The sequence below is a fragment of the Panthera tigris genome, chromosome C2 (assembly GCF_018350195.1).
Source record: "Panthera tigris isolate Pti1 chromosome C2, P.tigris_Pti1_mat1.1, whole genome shotgun sequence".
Taxonomy (NCBI): domain Eukaryota; kingdom Metazoa; phylum Chordata; class Mammalia; order Carnivora; family Felidae; genus Panthera; species Panthera tigris.
The window spans coordinates 107,425,294-107,441,132 of record NC_056668.1 but is presented as its reverse complement, the minus strand read 5'-3'; the positions used below and the strand labels follow the sequence as shown (position 1 = coordinate 107,441,132).

The 15,839-nt window shown below is 44.8% G+C and overlaps 1 protein-coding gene across 4 annotated transcripts in view; it reads left to right on the top strand.

Moving 5' to 3' along the window:
* The window catches only part of KCNAB1 (potassium voltage-gated channel subfamily A regulatory beta subunit 1), a 386,948-nt gene that overhangs the window by 263,395 nt on the left and 107,714 nt on the right, over window positions 1-15,839 (top strand). For all 4 annotated transcript variants that reach the window (XM_007086274.2, XM_007086275.3, XM_042998491.1 and 1 more), the window contains exon 2: window positions 2,655-2,698. In XM_007086274.2, the coding sequence (XP_007086336.1) occupies window positions 2,655-2,698 (44 nt within the window). The remainder of the gene's footprint in view (window positions 1-2,654; window positions 2,699-15,839) is intronic.

Genomic DNA, 15,839 nt, shown 5'->3' with positions numbered 1-15,839 from the left:
TTTTATGATTTTATTTTTTAATATTTATTTCACATATATATACATATGCATATATGTATATATATACACTTTTTTTGTCTTGGTGTAGTCTTTTTTATTCTCCCTACTATAGAGCTTTGGTTCTATATTTCTATCTTTTAAAATCAGACTTTTAGACTAAAAGAAAAATCTTCTGATTTTATATCCTGTGGTTCTCTGAGAAACTACTCAAAGGATCATTTCTTACGCAAACTATTTTCATGGGAGAAGTTCAGTTATTTTTCTCCTATTCAGTTGTTCAAAGTGTTTTTCACACACTCGTTTATGCAATAGTTTCCTTCCAGGTGGGTTCACCCACTTCAAATGGGAAAACGTAGCACTAGGTCTGTGAGAGGGGGCGCAGAGTCCGAAAACACCAAAAATAATTATGCTTTGCATTTATCTGCTCTGCAACACCTTAGCACGCATCATCACATTCTGATCCCACAGACGTGATGCTAGATGAATGGCCCAGGCATTAATATTTCATTTTACCAGTGAATAAATTGAACCCCAGAGGTTACCTGGCGAATTTCAACAATAGGTCACAGACCCAGGTCTTTCAACTCCTTGCAGCATAATGCACTTTGGACTATGCTATGAAACTCAATGTGTTGCTTAGGCAGCATTTTATAGACAGGAATAATAAACAGAGGAAAGAAATGAGGCAAAAATGAGAGCACTAGTTACTGCCTCTAAAGAAGCCAAACTGTGGAAGAATCAAGAGAGCACTTAGAAGAACTGAGCTATGTGGCAGTTGGAAAAGTCTGTACTATCTTGTTTGGGGTAGAAACGGGCAGGGGCTGGGGGATTGTGTTCTCCTGAGAGCATCTGATCAGAGAGTAAGGGGTGCACTTTACCACGATCAATTATTTAAGCTTCACCTCTTCACATTAGACCCCTACAAGGTTCTATGAGGCATTCTCTGAGAATTTGATCTCTTCTATGACAGCTGTTTGGCAGAATGGCAGGAAGATGGGATGGGTGTGGGTCTCCACGGGATACCTTACAATGAAGACTAGAGTGCTTAGTTCTCTATTTAGAGAGTGAAAATATATCCCCTCTTTTTGATAAGCTTTTAGGGATGAAAATCAAAGGGATTGATGAAGGAAAAAATAATCACTTAAAAAGGACTATCTGATCTTTAAAAAAAAAGGGTTTTTTTTAGTGTTTGTTTATTTTGTGAGAGAAGGAGCACAAGCAAGGGGAGGAGGAGAGAGAGGGGGAGGGAGAGAGAGAGGGAGAGAGAGAATCCCAAGCAGGCTCTGCATTGTCAGCGCAAAGCCTGATGCAGGGCTCAATCCCGTGAACTGAGAGATCATGACCAGAGCGAAAATCAACAGTTAGACGCTTAACCGACTGAGCCACCCAGGTGCCCCATTATCTGACCTTGTAGCAATTTTATGGAGCCTTTCATAAAGACATGAGAGGCTCCCCCAACTTAGGATGGTTTGACTTCAGGTTTTTTTTTTGATTTTGTGATGGTGTGAAAGGCATGTGCATTCAATAGAAACCATACTTCTGACTTTGAATTTGGACCTTTTCCCAGGCTAGAAATACATGTTAGGATACTGTCTCATGATACTGGGCAGGAGGCTGCAGCTCCTGGGCAGCCCTGCAATCAAGAAGGTAAATAGCCAATATACTTGCAACCATTGTAGACCCGTCCAACCCTCCTCCTCCTCTTCCTCCTCCTCCTTCTTCTTCTTCCTCCTTTTCCTCTTCCTCCTCCTCCTCTTCCTCCTCCTCCCCCTCCTCTCCTCCTCTTCCTTTCTCTTCTCCTCCTTCTTCTTCCTCTTTCTCTTTCTCTTTCTCCTCCTCCTCTTCTTCCTTTTTCCTCTTCCTCCTTCCTTCCTCCTCCTCCTCCCTGTACAGTAGTCAATAAGTTACATGAGATACTCAACACTTTATTATAAAATAGACTTTGCGTTAGATGATTTTGCTCAATTATAGGCTAACATAAGTGTTCTATAAATGTTTAAGATAGGCTAGGCTAAGCTATGATGTCTGCTGGGTTAGGTGAATTCCATGCGTTTTCAACTTATGATATTTTCAATTTAGGTTGGGTTTCTCAGGACATAACCCCATCAAAGGTCAAGAGATATCTGTAAGTTAGTTTAAATAGCCTAAAGGATCATTTTGAATTTATTCTTCTAATAATTCCCAACCATTAGTAATAATATTCTGTTTTAGAAATCAGTTTGTTGGTTACTCAGCCAACAAAATATTTATTAAGAGTATGCTGTGTGTCAGGTTCTGGTGATAAATGAAAATGAATAATAAATGACTGGATGGTGAATAAAATACAAATTTTGCCCTCAAGGAACTCACATTCTAGAAGGAGAGAGAGAAAATAGATTTGTAAACAAATGGGTAAAGAAGATCATTCAGGCCTGAAAAGCTGCATTTAGCAGGGGACATTTTCATCTTGTGCTGAGCCTGAGCACATTTTGAGCCTCCCAGCACCCAGATGGAGACAAAAGACTCTTCCCAGGACCACAAACCACCTGCAGTTCTGTCTTTACCACAACTCTAGTCAAAAACAATGTCCAAAGGGAGATACAGTATTCCTAGTTAAATGTGAATAGTTTCACCTGACAAAGTCATGACCATGTGTTGCTTTATTTTTATTCTAGGAATCTTGGAAAATCAGGACTCAGAGTTTCTTGCTTGGGTCTTGGTAAGTACCGGGGTATCCTGTGGGGATGGCCCGGGAGGTGGGATACTGGGGAGAACACTAAAGGAGTGACTAGGATTATGTTGAGACCCGGTCTCAGGTAAGGAGAGACTTCCTGACTAACATTGCTCCCCTTCTCCTCTGAGCCTTTCCTGCCCAACACAGCCCTCTCCCTCTCTAGGCCCAAAGAGCCACTGTGCTCATGATGCCATATGGGGCCCATCAAGCAGAAACAAATCTGATAATAAAAGTACACCTTAGTGGAAGAAACTTCCCTGTTACTCACGTTCAGCAAAGGTGAAGAACCTCATTGTATGCATTTGTACGCTCACCCGCCTGTAGCTTCATCTGGATTTTTTTTTTCTATCCTTCTTTTCCCTTTGCCTGATTTACTCGCTTATTTTTTTCTATTGTTACGTACTTTGTGTACTTTTATAATGTACCTTAAATACTCTGGGGCAATATATATAAATAATATATATATGTAAATACATATATTATTCCTCCCAGAAAATGTTAATATCTAAACGAGACTAAGTTAGAGATGGCAATGGTAACAGCATGAGAATGAGTCTGAAATGGTGAAATGTGAGTATGAGACTTGGGGAGGGAATAAGGCTTCCTGATTTCTCCCACATATGAGAAAAAGCAGCCCTGGTGTTTGGACCTTTTGACACCATGAGAACTATCCTTGTAACCTAAGAGGGTCTAGACCATGATGGCAGCTGAGGAGGTGCCGACAAGTGATCAGATTACGGCTCTGCTTTGAAGGTAGAGGCTGGCAGATTCTTTGTTTGATTCTTTGTGGAGTGGAGGACAAAGGAGGAGAGGCAAAGATGATGGGGGTGGGAGGGTTTGCTTGAACAGCGGAAAGGATGCAGCTACCAGCAAATGAAATGTGGGAGAAGGAAGGAGGAAAGATTTAGAGAGGGGGAGAAGGGAGATTGATTTGGTTGTATTGTTTCTGATACCTGTTAGATATCCAAGACAAAAAGGTCAAATAGGTAAATGGGCGTATGAATCTGGACTTTAGAGAAGAGGCGTGGGTCACGTACATGACTTGAAAGTCATCAACGTGCGGATGCTGTTTAAGCCTTAAGACTAGATGAGGACACATGGGACTGAGTATAGATGAAACACAAGAGCACGGGGTCCGAGACCTGGGGAATCCAACATTAAGAAATCAGGAAAATGAGCAAAAGCCAATCAAGAAAACTGAAAAGAAGCAGTCAGGGCAGTAGGCAGAGACCCAGGAGAATGCAGAGTCCTGGAATGCAGCTGAAGAAATTACTTAAAGGAGGATGGAGTGACCAACCCTATCAAATGCTGCTCACAGGTCAAGCAAGATGAGGTCCAAGAATTAATCATACAGCAGCAAGGCGGTCACTGATGACTTTGAAAAGATCAGTTTGGGGAGGTGGAGAGCTCATGCATGATTGAAGAGGGCATGGGAAGTAAATAGCTGGTGGATACGCTTTTCATGACTCTGTCTATAAAAGGAAGCAGAGAATGGAGAGGCAGACGGATAGGCGGGCACAGTCAGAGAGAGTGCTCTTACACATGGAAGAAATGACAGCGTATTTGTACGCTGAGAAGGAAATCCTTTTGAGAAGGAAAAAAAAAATAATGTAGGAGAGGAGAGAAAAATACCTAGAATGATTTCTTGAAGACACAAGAAGAGAGTAACTTGAAAGCAGGCAGAGTACATGGGCTTTGGAGCTGCTAGGTGGGTTGGCGGTATCTCGTAGACGTTCTTTTGTTGCTTCTATATTCTCAGTGCAAATCAGGAGCAAGGGTCATCGGCTGTTAGTGATGATGGGAAGCAGGTGTTGAAAGTTGGGTGAGAAAGAGGACATCCAGGAGAGGAGAAGGGTGTATGGACCGAGGGATATGTCAGAGTGGCTGGATGGCATTAAGGATCTGCTTGAGATTCATGCTAATAAATTAGAAATGAGACCATCTCTGTGGCTGGGTGTTTTTCCTGCAGCCACACTCAGCTGTTCAGATGGGGTTTTTCAAGGGCATATGATGAAAAAGAGAAGCCAAGAAGCTGAGAGTTTATGGAAAGGGGTGATTATAATGGTGGACCTCAGAGTTTAAACTGAGCAGAGAGGAAAATGAGGACTAAATCCAGGGATATGATCCACAAGTAAATGAGGAGATGGCAGGACAATAGAAAATGGGTAGGATTGATGAATTGTACAAACAGAAGGACCAGAGCATTGTTGGAATAAGAGCAGTAGAGACAGTAAGTTTGAAGGATAGAAAGTGGCAGTTAGAAAGGAGGATGCTTGAAACTGAGGTTTGGGACATTCAGTTGGGGTTGTAACAAGTCTAAGGTGTGTCCATGGGCAGAGGGTGGCTGAGGTTGTGTTGAAGACAAGATCGGTGGAGAGGAGGAGGTCAAGAAACCGAGAGATAAAGGCGCAGGGAAGGATTATCTTTGGAGTCCCTGAAATCACTCTAAAGTATGACAAAATTAATATTGAAGAGAGGGACACTGAGCCAGAGCTAAAATTTTCAGAGCCTAAGAGAGAATGACCAGGGGTGGCTAAGCAACTACAACATTGGGGCCTGGTGATGTGGGATTCAAAGTGGTGAGCAGGCACCAAGAAAGCATTGGAAGGATTTCTTGGCCCCTGTTGAACGAGAGTGTGGGGACCACGGAGGGGATGGTAGTGAATGAATTAAAGGTAGTGGCAATTCTGCCTCCTTTTACTGTATTTCAAAGATATTGAAGGCTATAGATGCCCGAGTTTTTCTGATTCTCCCTAATGATATGATTTGGGTGGTGAGGGTGGTCTTCGATTACCATAAGTCAAAGGAAATTTGGCACTTGCTTAATTTATGGCTCTGATCTTGTTGTCATTTACTTGTCTTTGAAAGACTCTGGAGGTTCATTATCAGAGATAGTCTGACCTTAGTCTTTTTAAGAATGTGCTTTATGGTAAATAATTATTCACTATTTGTTTTTGAAAGAAATTACCTATAAATATAAATTAAGAAATATAGTGAAAAAATCATAGACCAATGATCTCATAGAGTCTGTATCTATGGCGGAAAATAAGTTAGTCAAAAGTACATAGAAAACTCAAGCCAAAGCCCTTAAAGTTATAAAAAAAAAAATTCAGGTGTTTCTGAAGGGCCACATGGAAATGAGTCTCCAGAGGGCAGACTGTAGTTTTTAAAAAACCCAGTGTGTGTGTGTGTGTGTGTGTGTGTGTGTGTGTGTGTGTGTGTGCTATTGGTATTTTGGTGAACTTTGAAACAGAACTCTGATTCAGGTGTAGCAAGTCCTGATTTGAGCTTTACATTTTTCTGAGAGCCTAAACACTTGTGATAAGACATTGCATGAAAAATAGGAGGAAACAAAGAAGTTCATGGGACTGACTTCATTCAAAACAGGTAAAACGTTTGGTTGAATGATCATTTCTTTGAGCGCTTTTCTAAGGGCCTCTGTAAGCCAGAGGAGACGGAAAACATCATAGAAAGGAATATGTACCAGGCTTAATCTATCTGGCTCTGCAGACCCCAGTTCTCAAATCCAGGATGAGCCAGTTTTACCGCTGCAGGCTCAGGATGTCTGCTCAGTTACAGCCTATGTTCAACTGAGGCTTTGGAAATTAGGTATTAAATGTACCAAGCAGGGGCTAAGCATTCGACTCTTGATTTTGGCTCAGGTCACGATCTCGTGGTTGTAAGATCGATCCCCAGGTCAGACTCTGCACGGGGCATGGAGCATCCTTAAGATTCTCCCTCTGCCCCTCCCGCAGGCACTCACGTGTGCTGTCTCTCTCTCAAAAGAAAATAAAAATAAGTAGATACATAAATGTCCCAAGCAATCACACCATTACAGTTGTCTTTTATCGAAATATTCTAAAGGTCATAGTTAAAGCTAACAGTCCTGACTTTCTGTTCTACCAGAGGACAGGCTGGCAAGCTTCCTTTTCATAAACTAAGAACATGTGTAAATGGGAACAGAAAGATGAAATCACTTAAGGATAAACTGAAGACACCTCTGAAGGCACATGGCTCTGTCAGCTATTGAAATGTGGGAAGAAATTAAGCGGCCAAACCCATCTATGGGTTGCTTATGGCTGGCCTGGTTTGTAAATACATTGACCAGTGCTATCAAGCCCCAACGTCAAAGAACCTTATGGCGAAAAAAGTAAATCTACCAAGGAGTGAGTGAAAATCATCTACTAGAATGTGGGATCATCTTCTGAGACAGAAAGAGTCAAGTTGATGTATTCACTCATTCATTTGTTCATTCGTTTACTCATTCATTCTCAGCAAATGCTTAGGAAGCGAGACATTTTGCTGGTTATAGGGGATACCAAGATGAAAGCGGCAAGGATCCTGCTCTCACATCGCTCACACAGTAGGAGTTAGGCGTGTGGAAACAGACACTACGTTTGCCAGATGCCAGGATAAGATGAACCAAGCCTGAGGAAAGTCTCCTGAAGAACTTGGGGAGAACTTCACAGAGAAGGTGCTGCTATAGAGTTGAGACTTGAAGGAAATCACCAAGTGGAGAAGGGCAAAGGATTCAAGACAGAGGGAGAAGCACGAGCCTGGAGGGAGACCCCGTGGAGCGGGAGGTGCTTGGGGAAACGCTAGTGTTTGTGCAGAATATTGTGAAGGCAGGGTGTCAGGGAACCACGAGGAATGTGCCTGGAAGGAAAGCCAGGCCTGACCATGAGAGCCCTTGTTTACCTTGCTAAGTCATGTAGCTCGTGTCTTCTGCATCTCTGGTGTTCCTCCAAGTCCTGAGGTCCCCAGGTCACAAGGGAACGCTTGGGGGTGAGACACAGACAGGGCTCCATCTCACTCCACCCTTTTTCTTCCATTGCCACAGCCTTTATCAAAGGAGCTCCACTTTTTCTAAAGGTAAAGATAAATAGAACAAATTTTAATGTAAATTTAAATGTAAACTTTTTAAAGTAAATTTATATTTTAAATGTAAATTTAAAAAAATTATTTTTGAGAGAGAGAGAGAGAGTGAGCAGGAGAGGGGCAGAGAGAGAGGGAGACACAGAATCTGAAGCAGGCTCCAGGCTCTGAGCTGTCAGCACAGAGCCCGACGCAGGGCTTGAACTCATGGACTGCGAGATCATGACCTGAGCCAAAGTCAGACATTTAACTGACTGAGCCACCTATAAATTAAAAAATTTTAATGCAATGTGTAATAAATGACCATCTTTTATTTTTTATTTTATTTTATTTATTTTTTTGTTTTAGAGACAGAGCACATGAGTGGGGGAGAGAGGCAGAGGGAGAGAGGAGAGAATCTTAAGCAGGCTCCATACTCAGCACTGATCCCAATGTGGAGCTTGATCCCACAACCCTGGGATCGTGATCCAAACCAAATGCTCAACTGACTGAGCCACCCAGGTGCCCCAATGACTGTATGTTTTAGAGCAATTCTGGGTTCACTGCAAAATTGAGTAGAAAGGATAGATGGCTCCCCTTGCCCCACATATACACTGCCTGCCCCACTATCAACATCCCATACCAGAGTGTCACCTTTGTGACAGTCCTACATTGACACGTCCGTATCACCCAAACTGTAATTACCTTAGGTGTGTGCATAACTCTTGGTGTCGTATGTTCTGTGGGTTTAGACAAATGTATAATAATGTGTAGTCCTCATTATAGTATCATACAGGTAATCTCACTGCCCTAAAACTCCTCTGTGCTCTGCCTCTTTATCTCTCCCTCCCCCTCACCCCTGGCAATCACTGGTTCTTTTACTATCTCCATAGTTTCGTGTTTTCCAGAATTTCATAGAGTATGGACATCACACAGTATGTAGCCTTTTCATATTGGCTTCATCACTTAGCAGTATGCGTTTACGGTTCCTCCATGTCTTTTCATGGCTTAATAGCTCATTTTTCTGTAGGGCTTCAGATTCCATTTTGAAGGAGGTGGGCAAGAAGGATCCTTCTGCCAAAAAAACCCAAAACACCCAAGAAGTTTGAAAATCCTATTCTAGCTTGTGAAAAGCCACTTAAGCACTTGGATCAAGAGCAGGACATCGTCCAGTGTAGTAGGCTTGTTTCTGACAGCGATATGAAGGCTGGCTTGAGGGAAAGGGTTGAGACTGGAGACAAGGAGAGGAATTAGGAGTCAAGTGATGAGGCAGTACTACAGGAAGCATTAAAGATACACGGAAAGGAGAGAATTATTTAGGAAGAAGAATAAACAGGATTTGGCAACTTGGGAATGCAGAATGAGAAGTCTCCCTGAGCAGGGGAGGTTGCTAGGGTTCCCGGATGGGGCATCAAGGTAGACGAGCTAAAATCTCAGAAGGGAGAAATGCAGAAGGAACAGTAAGAGGAAGGAGGGCTTGAAGAAGCAGGAGCATTGTGGGGGCGGTGACCCGAGAGACCTTCAACTTATTTATTTTTTTTTAAGTGTTATTTATTTACTTAGAGAAAGTGCAAGTGAGGGAGGGGCAGAGAAAGAGAGAGGGGGAGAGAGAAAGAATCCCAAGCAGACTCCACACCATCAGCTCGGAGCTCTATGCAGGGCTCTAACTCATGAACTGCAAGATCATGACCTGAGCCGAAGTTGGACGCATAACTGACCGAGCCACTCTAGCACCCTGAGCCCTTCAGCTTCTGGTTTCAGAGATCCAGAGGGCATAAGGAGTGATGGAAGGAGCTCTGGGCTGCAAACAGAGATCCAGGAACTTCTAGCAAGGCAAACCTGTGCTTGTCATTGAGGTCACCTGCGAATACAGAGGACTGGCCTTTTGGGGCAGATTTAGGGCATCTGCCTTCTAGAGTCTGCCAGGCTGTATGCTCCCTGAGAGCAGAGACCAACTCTGTTTTTTCCTGTACCCTTGTTGTATCTTTAGCAGAACACAATATCTGGCACGTAGTAGGCGATCAACAGTGTTTATTGAATGGCTGACAAGATAGATGGATCATTGGCTAAGTAATGGCAAAAAGCACACGGGGTGATAGTGAAGGTCCAGCTGAAGTTAGAAATCACGAATCGCTGAGGACCAGCCAGCCCGGTTCTTTGGGTTTTTTCCAGCAGCGTATCAATGCCGAAACAGTGAAGGCCAAGTGGAAGTGGGAGGTGGGAAGTGGGGAGAGGACACAGAAAGGTGCAATGTTGAGGATTGTCCCAGAGTGGGTTAGGGGCCAGGGAATGTGCTGCATACACAGTGACATGGAGTCCAGCCTGGGGTGGGGCTCAGAGCTGTATCAACAGTTAGAAGGGTATCTGCCCACACTCTGAGTTACCCCACACGGTCTCACATTAGAAGCAGAGGCCTGTCTGACTGATGCCATGGGAAGTGACACACCATAGTGGGTAGCTGCTCCTACAGGTGCTTGAAAGAGGCTGACTTTACCCTGCACTGTGTACTCTGGGATATACTTGCTTCCCTCCAGATAAGATGTTTGCAAGAAAAAGGGCTTGTGATGGTTCATTTTATTTGTCAGCTTGCCTGGGCCACAGGGTGCCCGGATTTGTAGTCAAACATTAATCTGGGAGTGTCCTGAGGGTGTTTTTGGGTGAGATTAACAATTGAATTGGTAGACTAAGTAAAGCCGGATGGCCCTGGAAGGCCCTGCTGAATGTGGGTTGGGTGGTCCTCATTCAGTCAATTGAAGCCTGAATAGTACAAAAAGGCTGACCCTCCTTGGAGGAGGGAAACTCCTCCTGCCTGAGTGCTTTGAGCTGGAACAGCAGACGTTTCAGACCTTTGGACTTAAACTGAAATATTGTTTCTTCTCTGCTCTCAAGCCTGCTGGCTTTTGGACTAGAACTGAAACCATGGGCTCTTCCCATTCTCAGGCCTCCAAACTTGGACTGAATCTACACAGCAGTTCTCTTGGGTCTCCAGCTTGCAGATGTCAGATCTTGGGACTTCTCAGCCTTCCAATAATGTGAGCCAGTCCCTTAGAGTAAATCTATATATATATGTCTATTGAGATGGATAGATATATATATCTATATACACAAGTCTATATAGAGAGATTTTATATTTTAGTATAATTATATAAATATTTACATATAAAAAGGTATATAATAAGGAATTATATAAAAAAATTATAAGATTCAGTTTCCCTAGAGAACCCTGACTAATGAAAACATTTTGCTAGTTTTTTAAAACATCACACAGGTGTGTGTGTGGCAAGCCAAGCGGCCAGATATTTCCTGGAAGTGACACGATATAGGGAGATGAGGGAACACAGATGGGGGGATATGTGGTCACATGCTCATAGAATAGCTATACCTATAGAATACCATCATCCTGGGCGCCCGGCTGGCTCAGTCAGTTAAGCATCTGACTCTTGATTTCGGCTCAAGTCATGATCACACAGTCATAGAGCCTCGCATTGGCTTCTGCACGGAGCCTGCCTGGGATTCTCTTTCTCTCCCTCTCTGCCCTTACTCGCACTGTCATGCTCTCTCTCTCTTTCTCTCTCAAAATAGTAGATAAACTTAAAAAAAATTAATAATACCATCATCCCACAGGAGGTCTGGGCTGTTCTCTGGTCAGGAAGGGCGTTTTCTTCAGTGCTACCAGACAGGGTTAGGTCTGGGTGTAAGTAGTGAAAAGGAACACCCCCATGCCTCCAGGGCTCTGTTTTACACAAGCCTTGAGGCTGTAACTTACTGGGTGGTGCAAACTGCCTCTACCATCAGCATGTTTTGTGTTCTTTAGGCAGCCCTTCACGCTTCATTCTCCTAAAGTAAAATATTTAACACCTTGGAGAGCCTACACTGACTCTCTCAAGAGGTGTTTCTTCTCCACTGTGACCACACATCAGAATTACGTGTGGTGCTTTAAAAAATGCAGGTAGCCAGTCTCCGTCCAGACCTCTGGAGTGAGAAGACCCTGAGGTCTGCTCAGGCTGCAGGTGTTTTTAAAAGGCCTCACTAATGATTCTGAGACGGTGACAGGGTTGGAAGCCATTGCCCCAACCAGGTGGAAGGAGACTGAGACGGGTATGACCTGGGACTGGTGAGCCAGGAGCCAGCAGCCAGCATCTGTGACCCCCTCCTGCTAGCCCCTGGAGCTGGCCTGAGGCATATCCACCTGACCGGCAGGCTCCCAGAGGAGAACCTGCCCAGACTGAGCTCGCCTTCCCTTCCATTCAGCACCCGCCACCTGGGCCTGTCTTGCCTTATGCCCTTCCCTGATCAGGGCAACCTTCCAGAGCAAAAGCGGTGAGTCGTAAGAATAAACCTTGTGGGCTTCTTTTTAATGTGTTGCATATGTGCACAATGTACTGGCTTGTCTGCCTCTGCCTGAGAGATGCTCTCACTGAACTAAATATTCTGACACTAGGAGAAGATGACATTAAATATTTAACATGGATGGCATTATTTTTGTGACACCCTTCGTGAGTCTCATTCTTGTAGCAAGGCCAGTGTAAACGAGCCACTTTGCCTATTATTATAATAACACAACAACAACAAATATTTATGAAGTGCCTCTAAGACACTTGAGAAACAATTTAAAAAGTACAGTTTCTTCCCTGAGAGAGTTTACCAATTTTTCTTCCTGACACGGTGAGTTATCTTAAGACCAAAATACCCACAAAATTGAAACACTGCGTGGATAGCAAACATACGACAAGAGAATCCGAGGCTGGAAAGTCTACCTTGAATAACTGCCGTGGTGCCTACACATTAAAAACTGAGCAGGCATTTGTACTTGTACGAGATTGTTTTAGGGTATTTCTTCCTCATTTCCTACTTTCATCAATTAAATGCGTAAGGTTTGCTGAGAACCTGCTTATACTGTGAATGGCCAGTGATTGCGGGCCGTGTGCCTTTGCCTTCCCTCCTAGAGTGTATTAGGAGCTAAGATAGAGCCAGCCGGAGAGAGCAGCTGCCTCAGAGCTGGGGCCAGGGAAGAGCTTGGGAAGAGAAAACAAAGGAGTCTCTAACAACCCCATCTACACCCCCCACTTTTACAAGGATGAGTGGCCCTCACTTCCTAACCTATGATTGACAAATGAAGCCAGTCTTTGTACAACCGTCAGGTAGCAGGGGAGAGAAGGTCCTTCAGAGACCCAGATGCAGGCCGTTTGCTGGAACTGAATTATACACAGGGTCTCACACATATGAGAGGGGTCATTAGTCCTTGCAGTCACCACCCCCTATACAGATGAGAAAAACAGAGGCAGGAATGATGGGGGTTTGGAGTGGAATGACGGGGGTCTGGAGTTGATGGCCAAGAAAGAATTCTTGAGACATCTTTGTTGCAACAAGGGGATTTTATTAAAGCATGGGGAGAGGACCCACAGGCAGGAAGAGCTGCACTGGAATGGTGAGGAGTGACTGGTTATATATACTATGGAGTTGAGGGAGGTAAGGGCAAGAGGAAGGGCTCCAGAGGGACTTTGATATGTCAAAGAAGACTCCTAAGATACTGGAGGCCTTGCTCTTGTCAAGCTAAAGTTGTTTTCCCTCTAGTCAGGCATTAACATTAGGACAGTAGGGGGTTCCTGGAGAAATGGTTCAGTCTGTGTTTGCCTCAAGTATTTGTCAATGAGATGCAAGTTATAAGGAAGTTTAATCTGACCTATCATTTCCTTCTTGTCTTTGTTCCCCACAACACTCCAGAGGGGAGGGTGATGTCGGAGCTCCAGGAAACTGAGTTTATGGGTTTCTGAAGATTAGGCTACTGATAAAATGGCCGTTTTCTTGTAATTTACTAAGATATTTGTGAACTGATGGAGACTCCTGTCCTGTATGACTGTGATCTCCATCAGTTAACCATTTGTTTTTCCCTTTCCTTTGTTCTTGGGCAGCCAGGAGTGCCCGGGGAATATCACACATATCCCACCTGGGGGGACAGGCCATAGCTTGCCTTAGGCTCCCTCATCAGGAAGAGGGGAAAGGTCTTGTCCAAGTCCAGTGGTAGAGACAGCAGAGCCCACACCTCCTGCCTCTGGCCCGGCCACCAGCCACCTGATCCTTACTTCTTCTCCGCCCGCAGCCTCCAAGTGCCCACAGCCTCTTCCCGGCCTCAGGTTCCTCCTCGAGAAGTGAATGGCTGGACCAGACATGGGAGGCTCATTCTAGCTCTAACAGTCATGATGTGGGCAGTGATCAAGTTCCGCATGACTCCAGAGTGGCGGCTGGGTGAAAATGCCCACAGTCTACTGTAGAACTAGAGAATGGGGGTGTCGGAATGACTCCGGGAATCACTCAGGGCAGGCAATCACAGCTCCACGGACAGCATGGGGGCCAGAATGCACATCTCATGGCCCATGGCCCAGTGCGCTCTCTCTGGAAGAGATTTCCAAGTAAGAATACAAGTGAGTGCAGACCTTTTGTGTTCCCCTGGATGCCCTGAAGGAAGCTCTTAACTCCCGACTTAACCTCCTGAGCACATTGCCCTAAAGACGTCAGCTAGTCCTGCCTGTGGTTCCTCTACTCTAAGAAGAAGCCTGACGAAGGCACACCTTATGTACGTGCAAGTCTATTCATGTTGTTTACCTGGCATTTGCCCTGTACATGAATTTTATAAAGATTACACTTATAAGACTATTTTCTTAAACCATAAAAACACAAATGGAAGTTTGAGAAAGTTTCCGAATTTCAATCAGCAAAGTTGAGTTCCTCTAATTGTGAGGCTAGAATTCGAGGGACTCATCCGTTGGGGTGCTGACCTTCTGTGGAATGGGGTGCCCAGATTAAGAGAGTGTGGGGCTGAGGGGAGCCCTCGGAGGGTGTCGCACATGCCTGAGGGGGTGACCGGCTGTGGGTCCACACAGGAGGGGAAATGCGTGGCGTTTCATACCTATGCCTTAGAGGCCTCCTGGATGAAATTAGGAATAAAATCCCAACTCCTTTTACGTCTGTTGAGTGTGAATCCGTCAGAAGCCTTCTTGAATAAGTGAACAGAAAATTCAGCCAAAACAAAGTGAAAACCTCAGCTTAAGCCAAAACAGAAAATTCTAGGCTCGTGTGGGCAGTGGACACTTTAATGGCCTGATCCAGGGATCAGACTGTGAACTCTGCATGCTGGAGGTCTCATTCTCAGGCTGCCCTCAGAGTGACAACATGGCTGTAGCAGCCCCAAGCCTCCTATAAATATTGGTTCCGGCTGGCGTATGTATCCGTCCCTGAACCAATTACTGAAGGAATCCAGTCAACCAAGAACCAGCCCTGAAGCTGCAGAAGGGCTTAAATCTACAGAATGCAGATGCCCAAAGGAAATTTAAAGGACCCTTGCGTAAAAAGCACTGTGTTCCAGACAAATCCTTGGAACCGGGAAACCCTCCCCCACCCTTATTTTTGCTTTTCTGAGTTTTTCTATGCCTTTGGCGGCCAAGGTTAAAAATGACTGTCTCCCAGGCTTTTCTACAGTGTGAGGTACACACAGAGTCTGGTGACCTTGGTGGGTGTTCATTTCTTGCTCCCTCAGTTTGCCTAATCGACAATACTTTTCCTCCAAAGGGGCAATATGTCCCTTTGTCTTTTTAATAGACTCTCCTTTACATTTTGCCCCAAATGTTGAAGGATCAGAGAGCCCCAGGCTCATTTACAAATAAGAGCGTCATCCTAACACCTGGATGACAAAAATACGCAAAACCTCCTGAAGAGCAAAGCAGAAAATACCATCAGTGGTCATTTTACATCTGATGACTAATTAAAATGGGAAGGGGGAAGAGGCTACCCAACATGTAATTATAGAAAACGTGATGAGGGAACGAGCAGTAGCTGAGTTAGAGCTGACGGCCTAGCCATGGGGCTCCCTTCAGGCTGTGCAGGAGGAAGCAGAAGGATGGAAAGTGCTGGCGGGGCTCTGCTTATGGTGACTGGAAACAAGTTTTCTGTGGGACTTTGTCGTTTTTCTTTTTGGTCGCTCACTCCCCTTCCCTCCCAAGCATCCCCATGCTGCTCAATGCTGCTCTGTCCTTCAGCCCTTGCTGGGCAGAAAGTGCAGCCTGCTCGGCAGATATGGGAAGCAGATACGTGTAACCACTGGCTGAAGAGAGGAGACAGGACTGGTCCTGAGACACAGTTCTGGAAGCGGGTCTCTGTGCCTTTGTTACTGTCACATCATTCCCGGGGCCAAGGGAGAAGAGCAGAGCAGTCACCCTCCCTTTCAGCACCTTCCTGGGAGGGGGGGTTGGCTTGTCCCGGCCCTGCTGGTGCATCT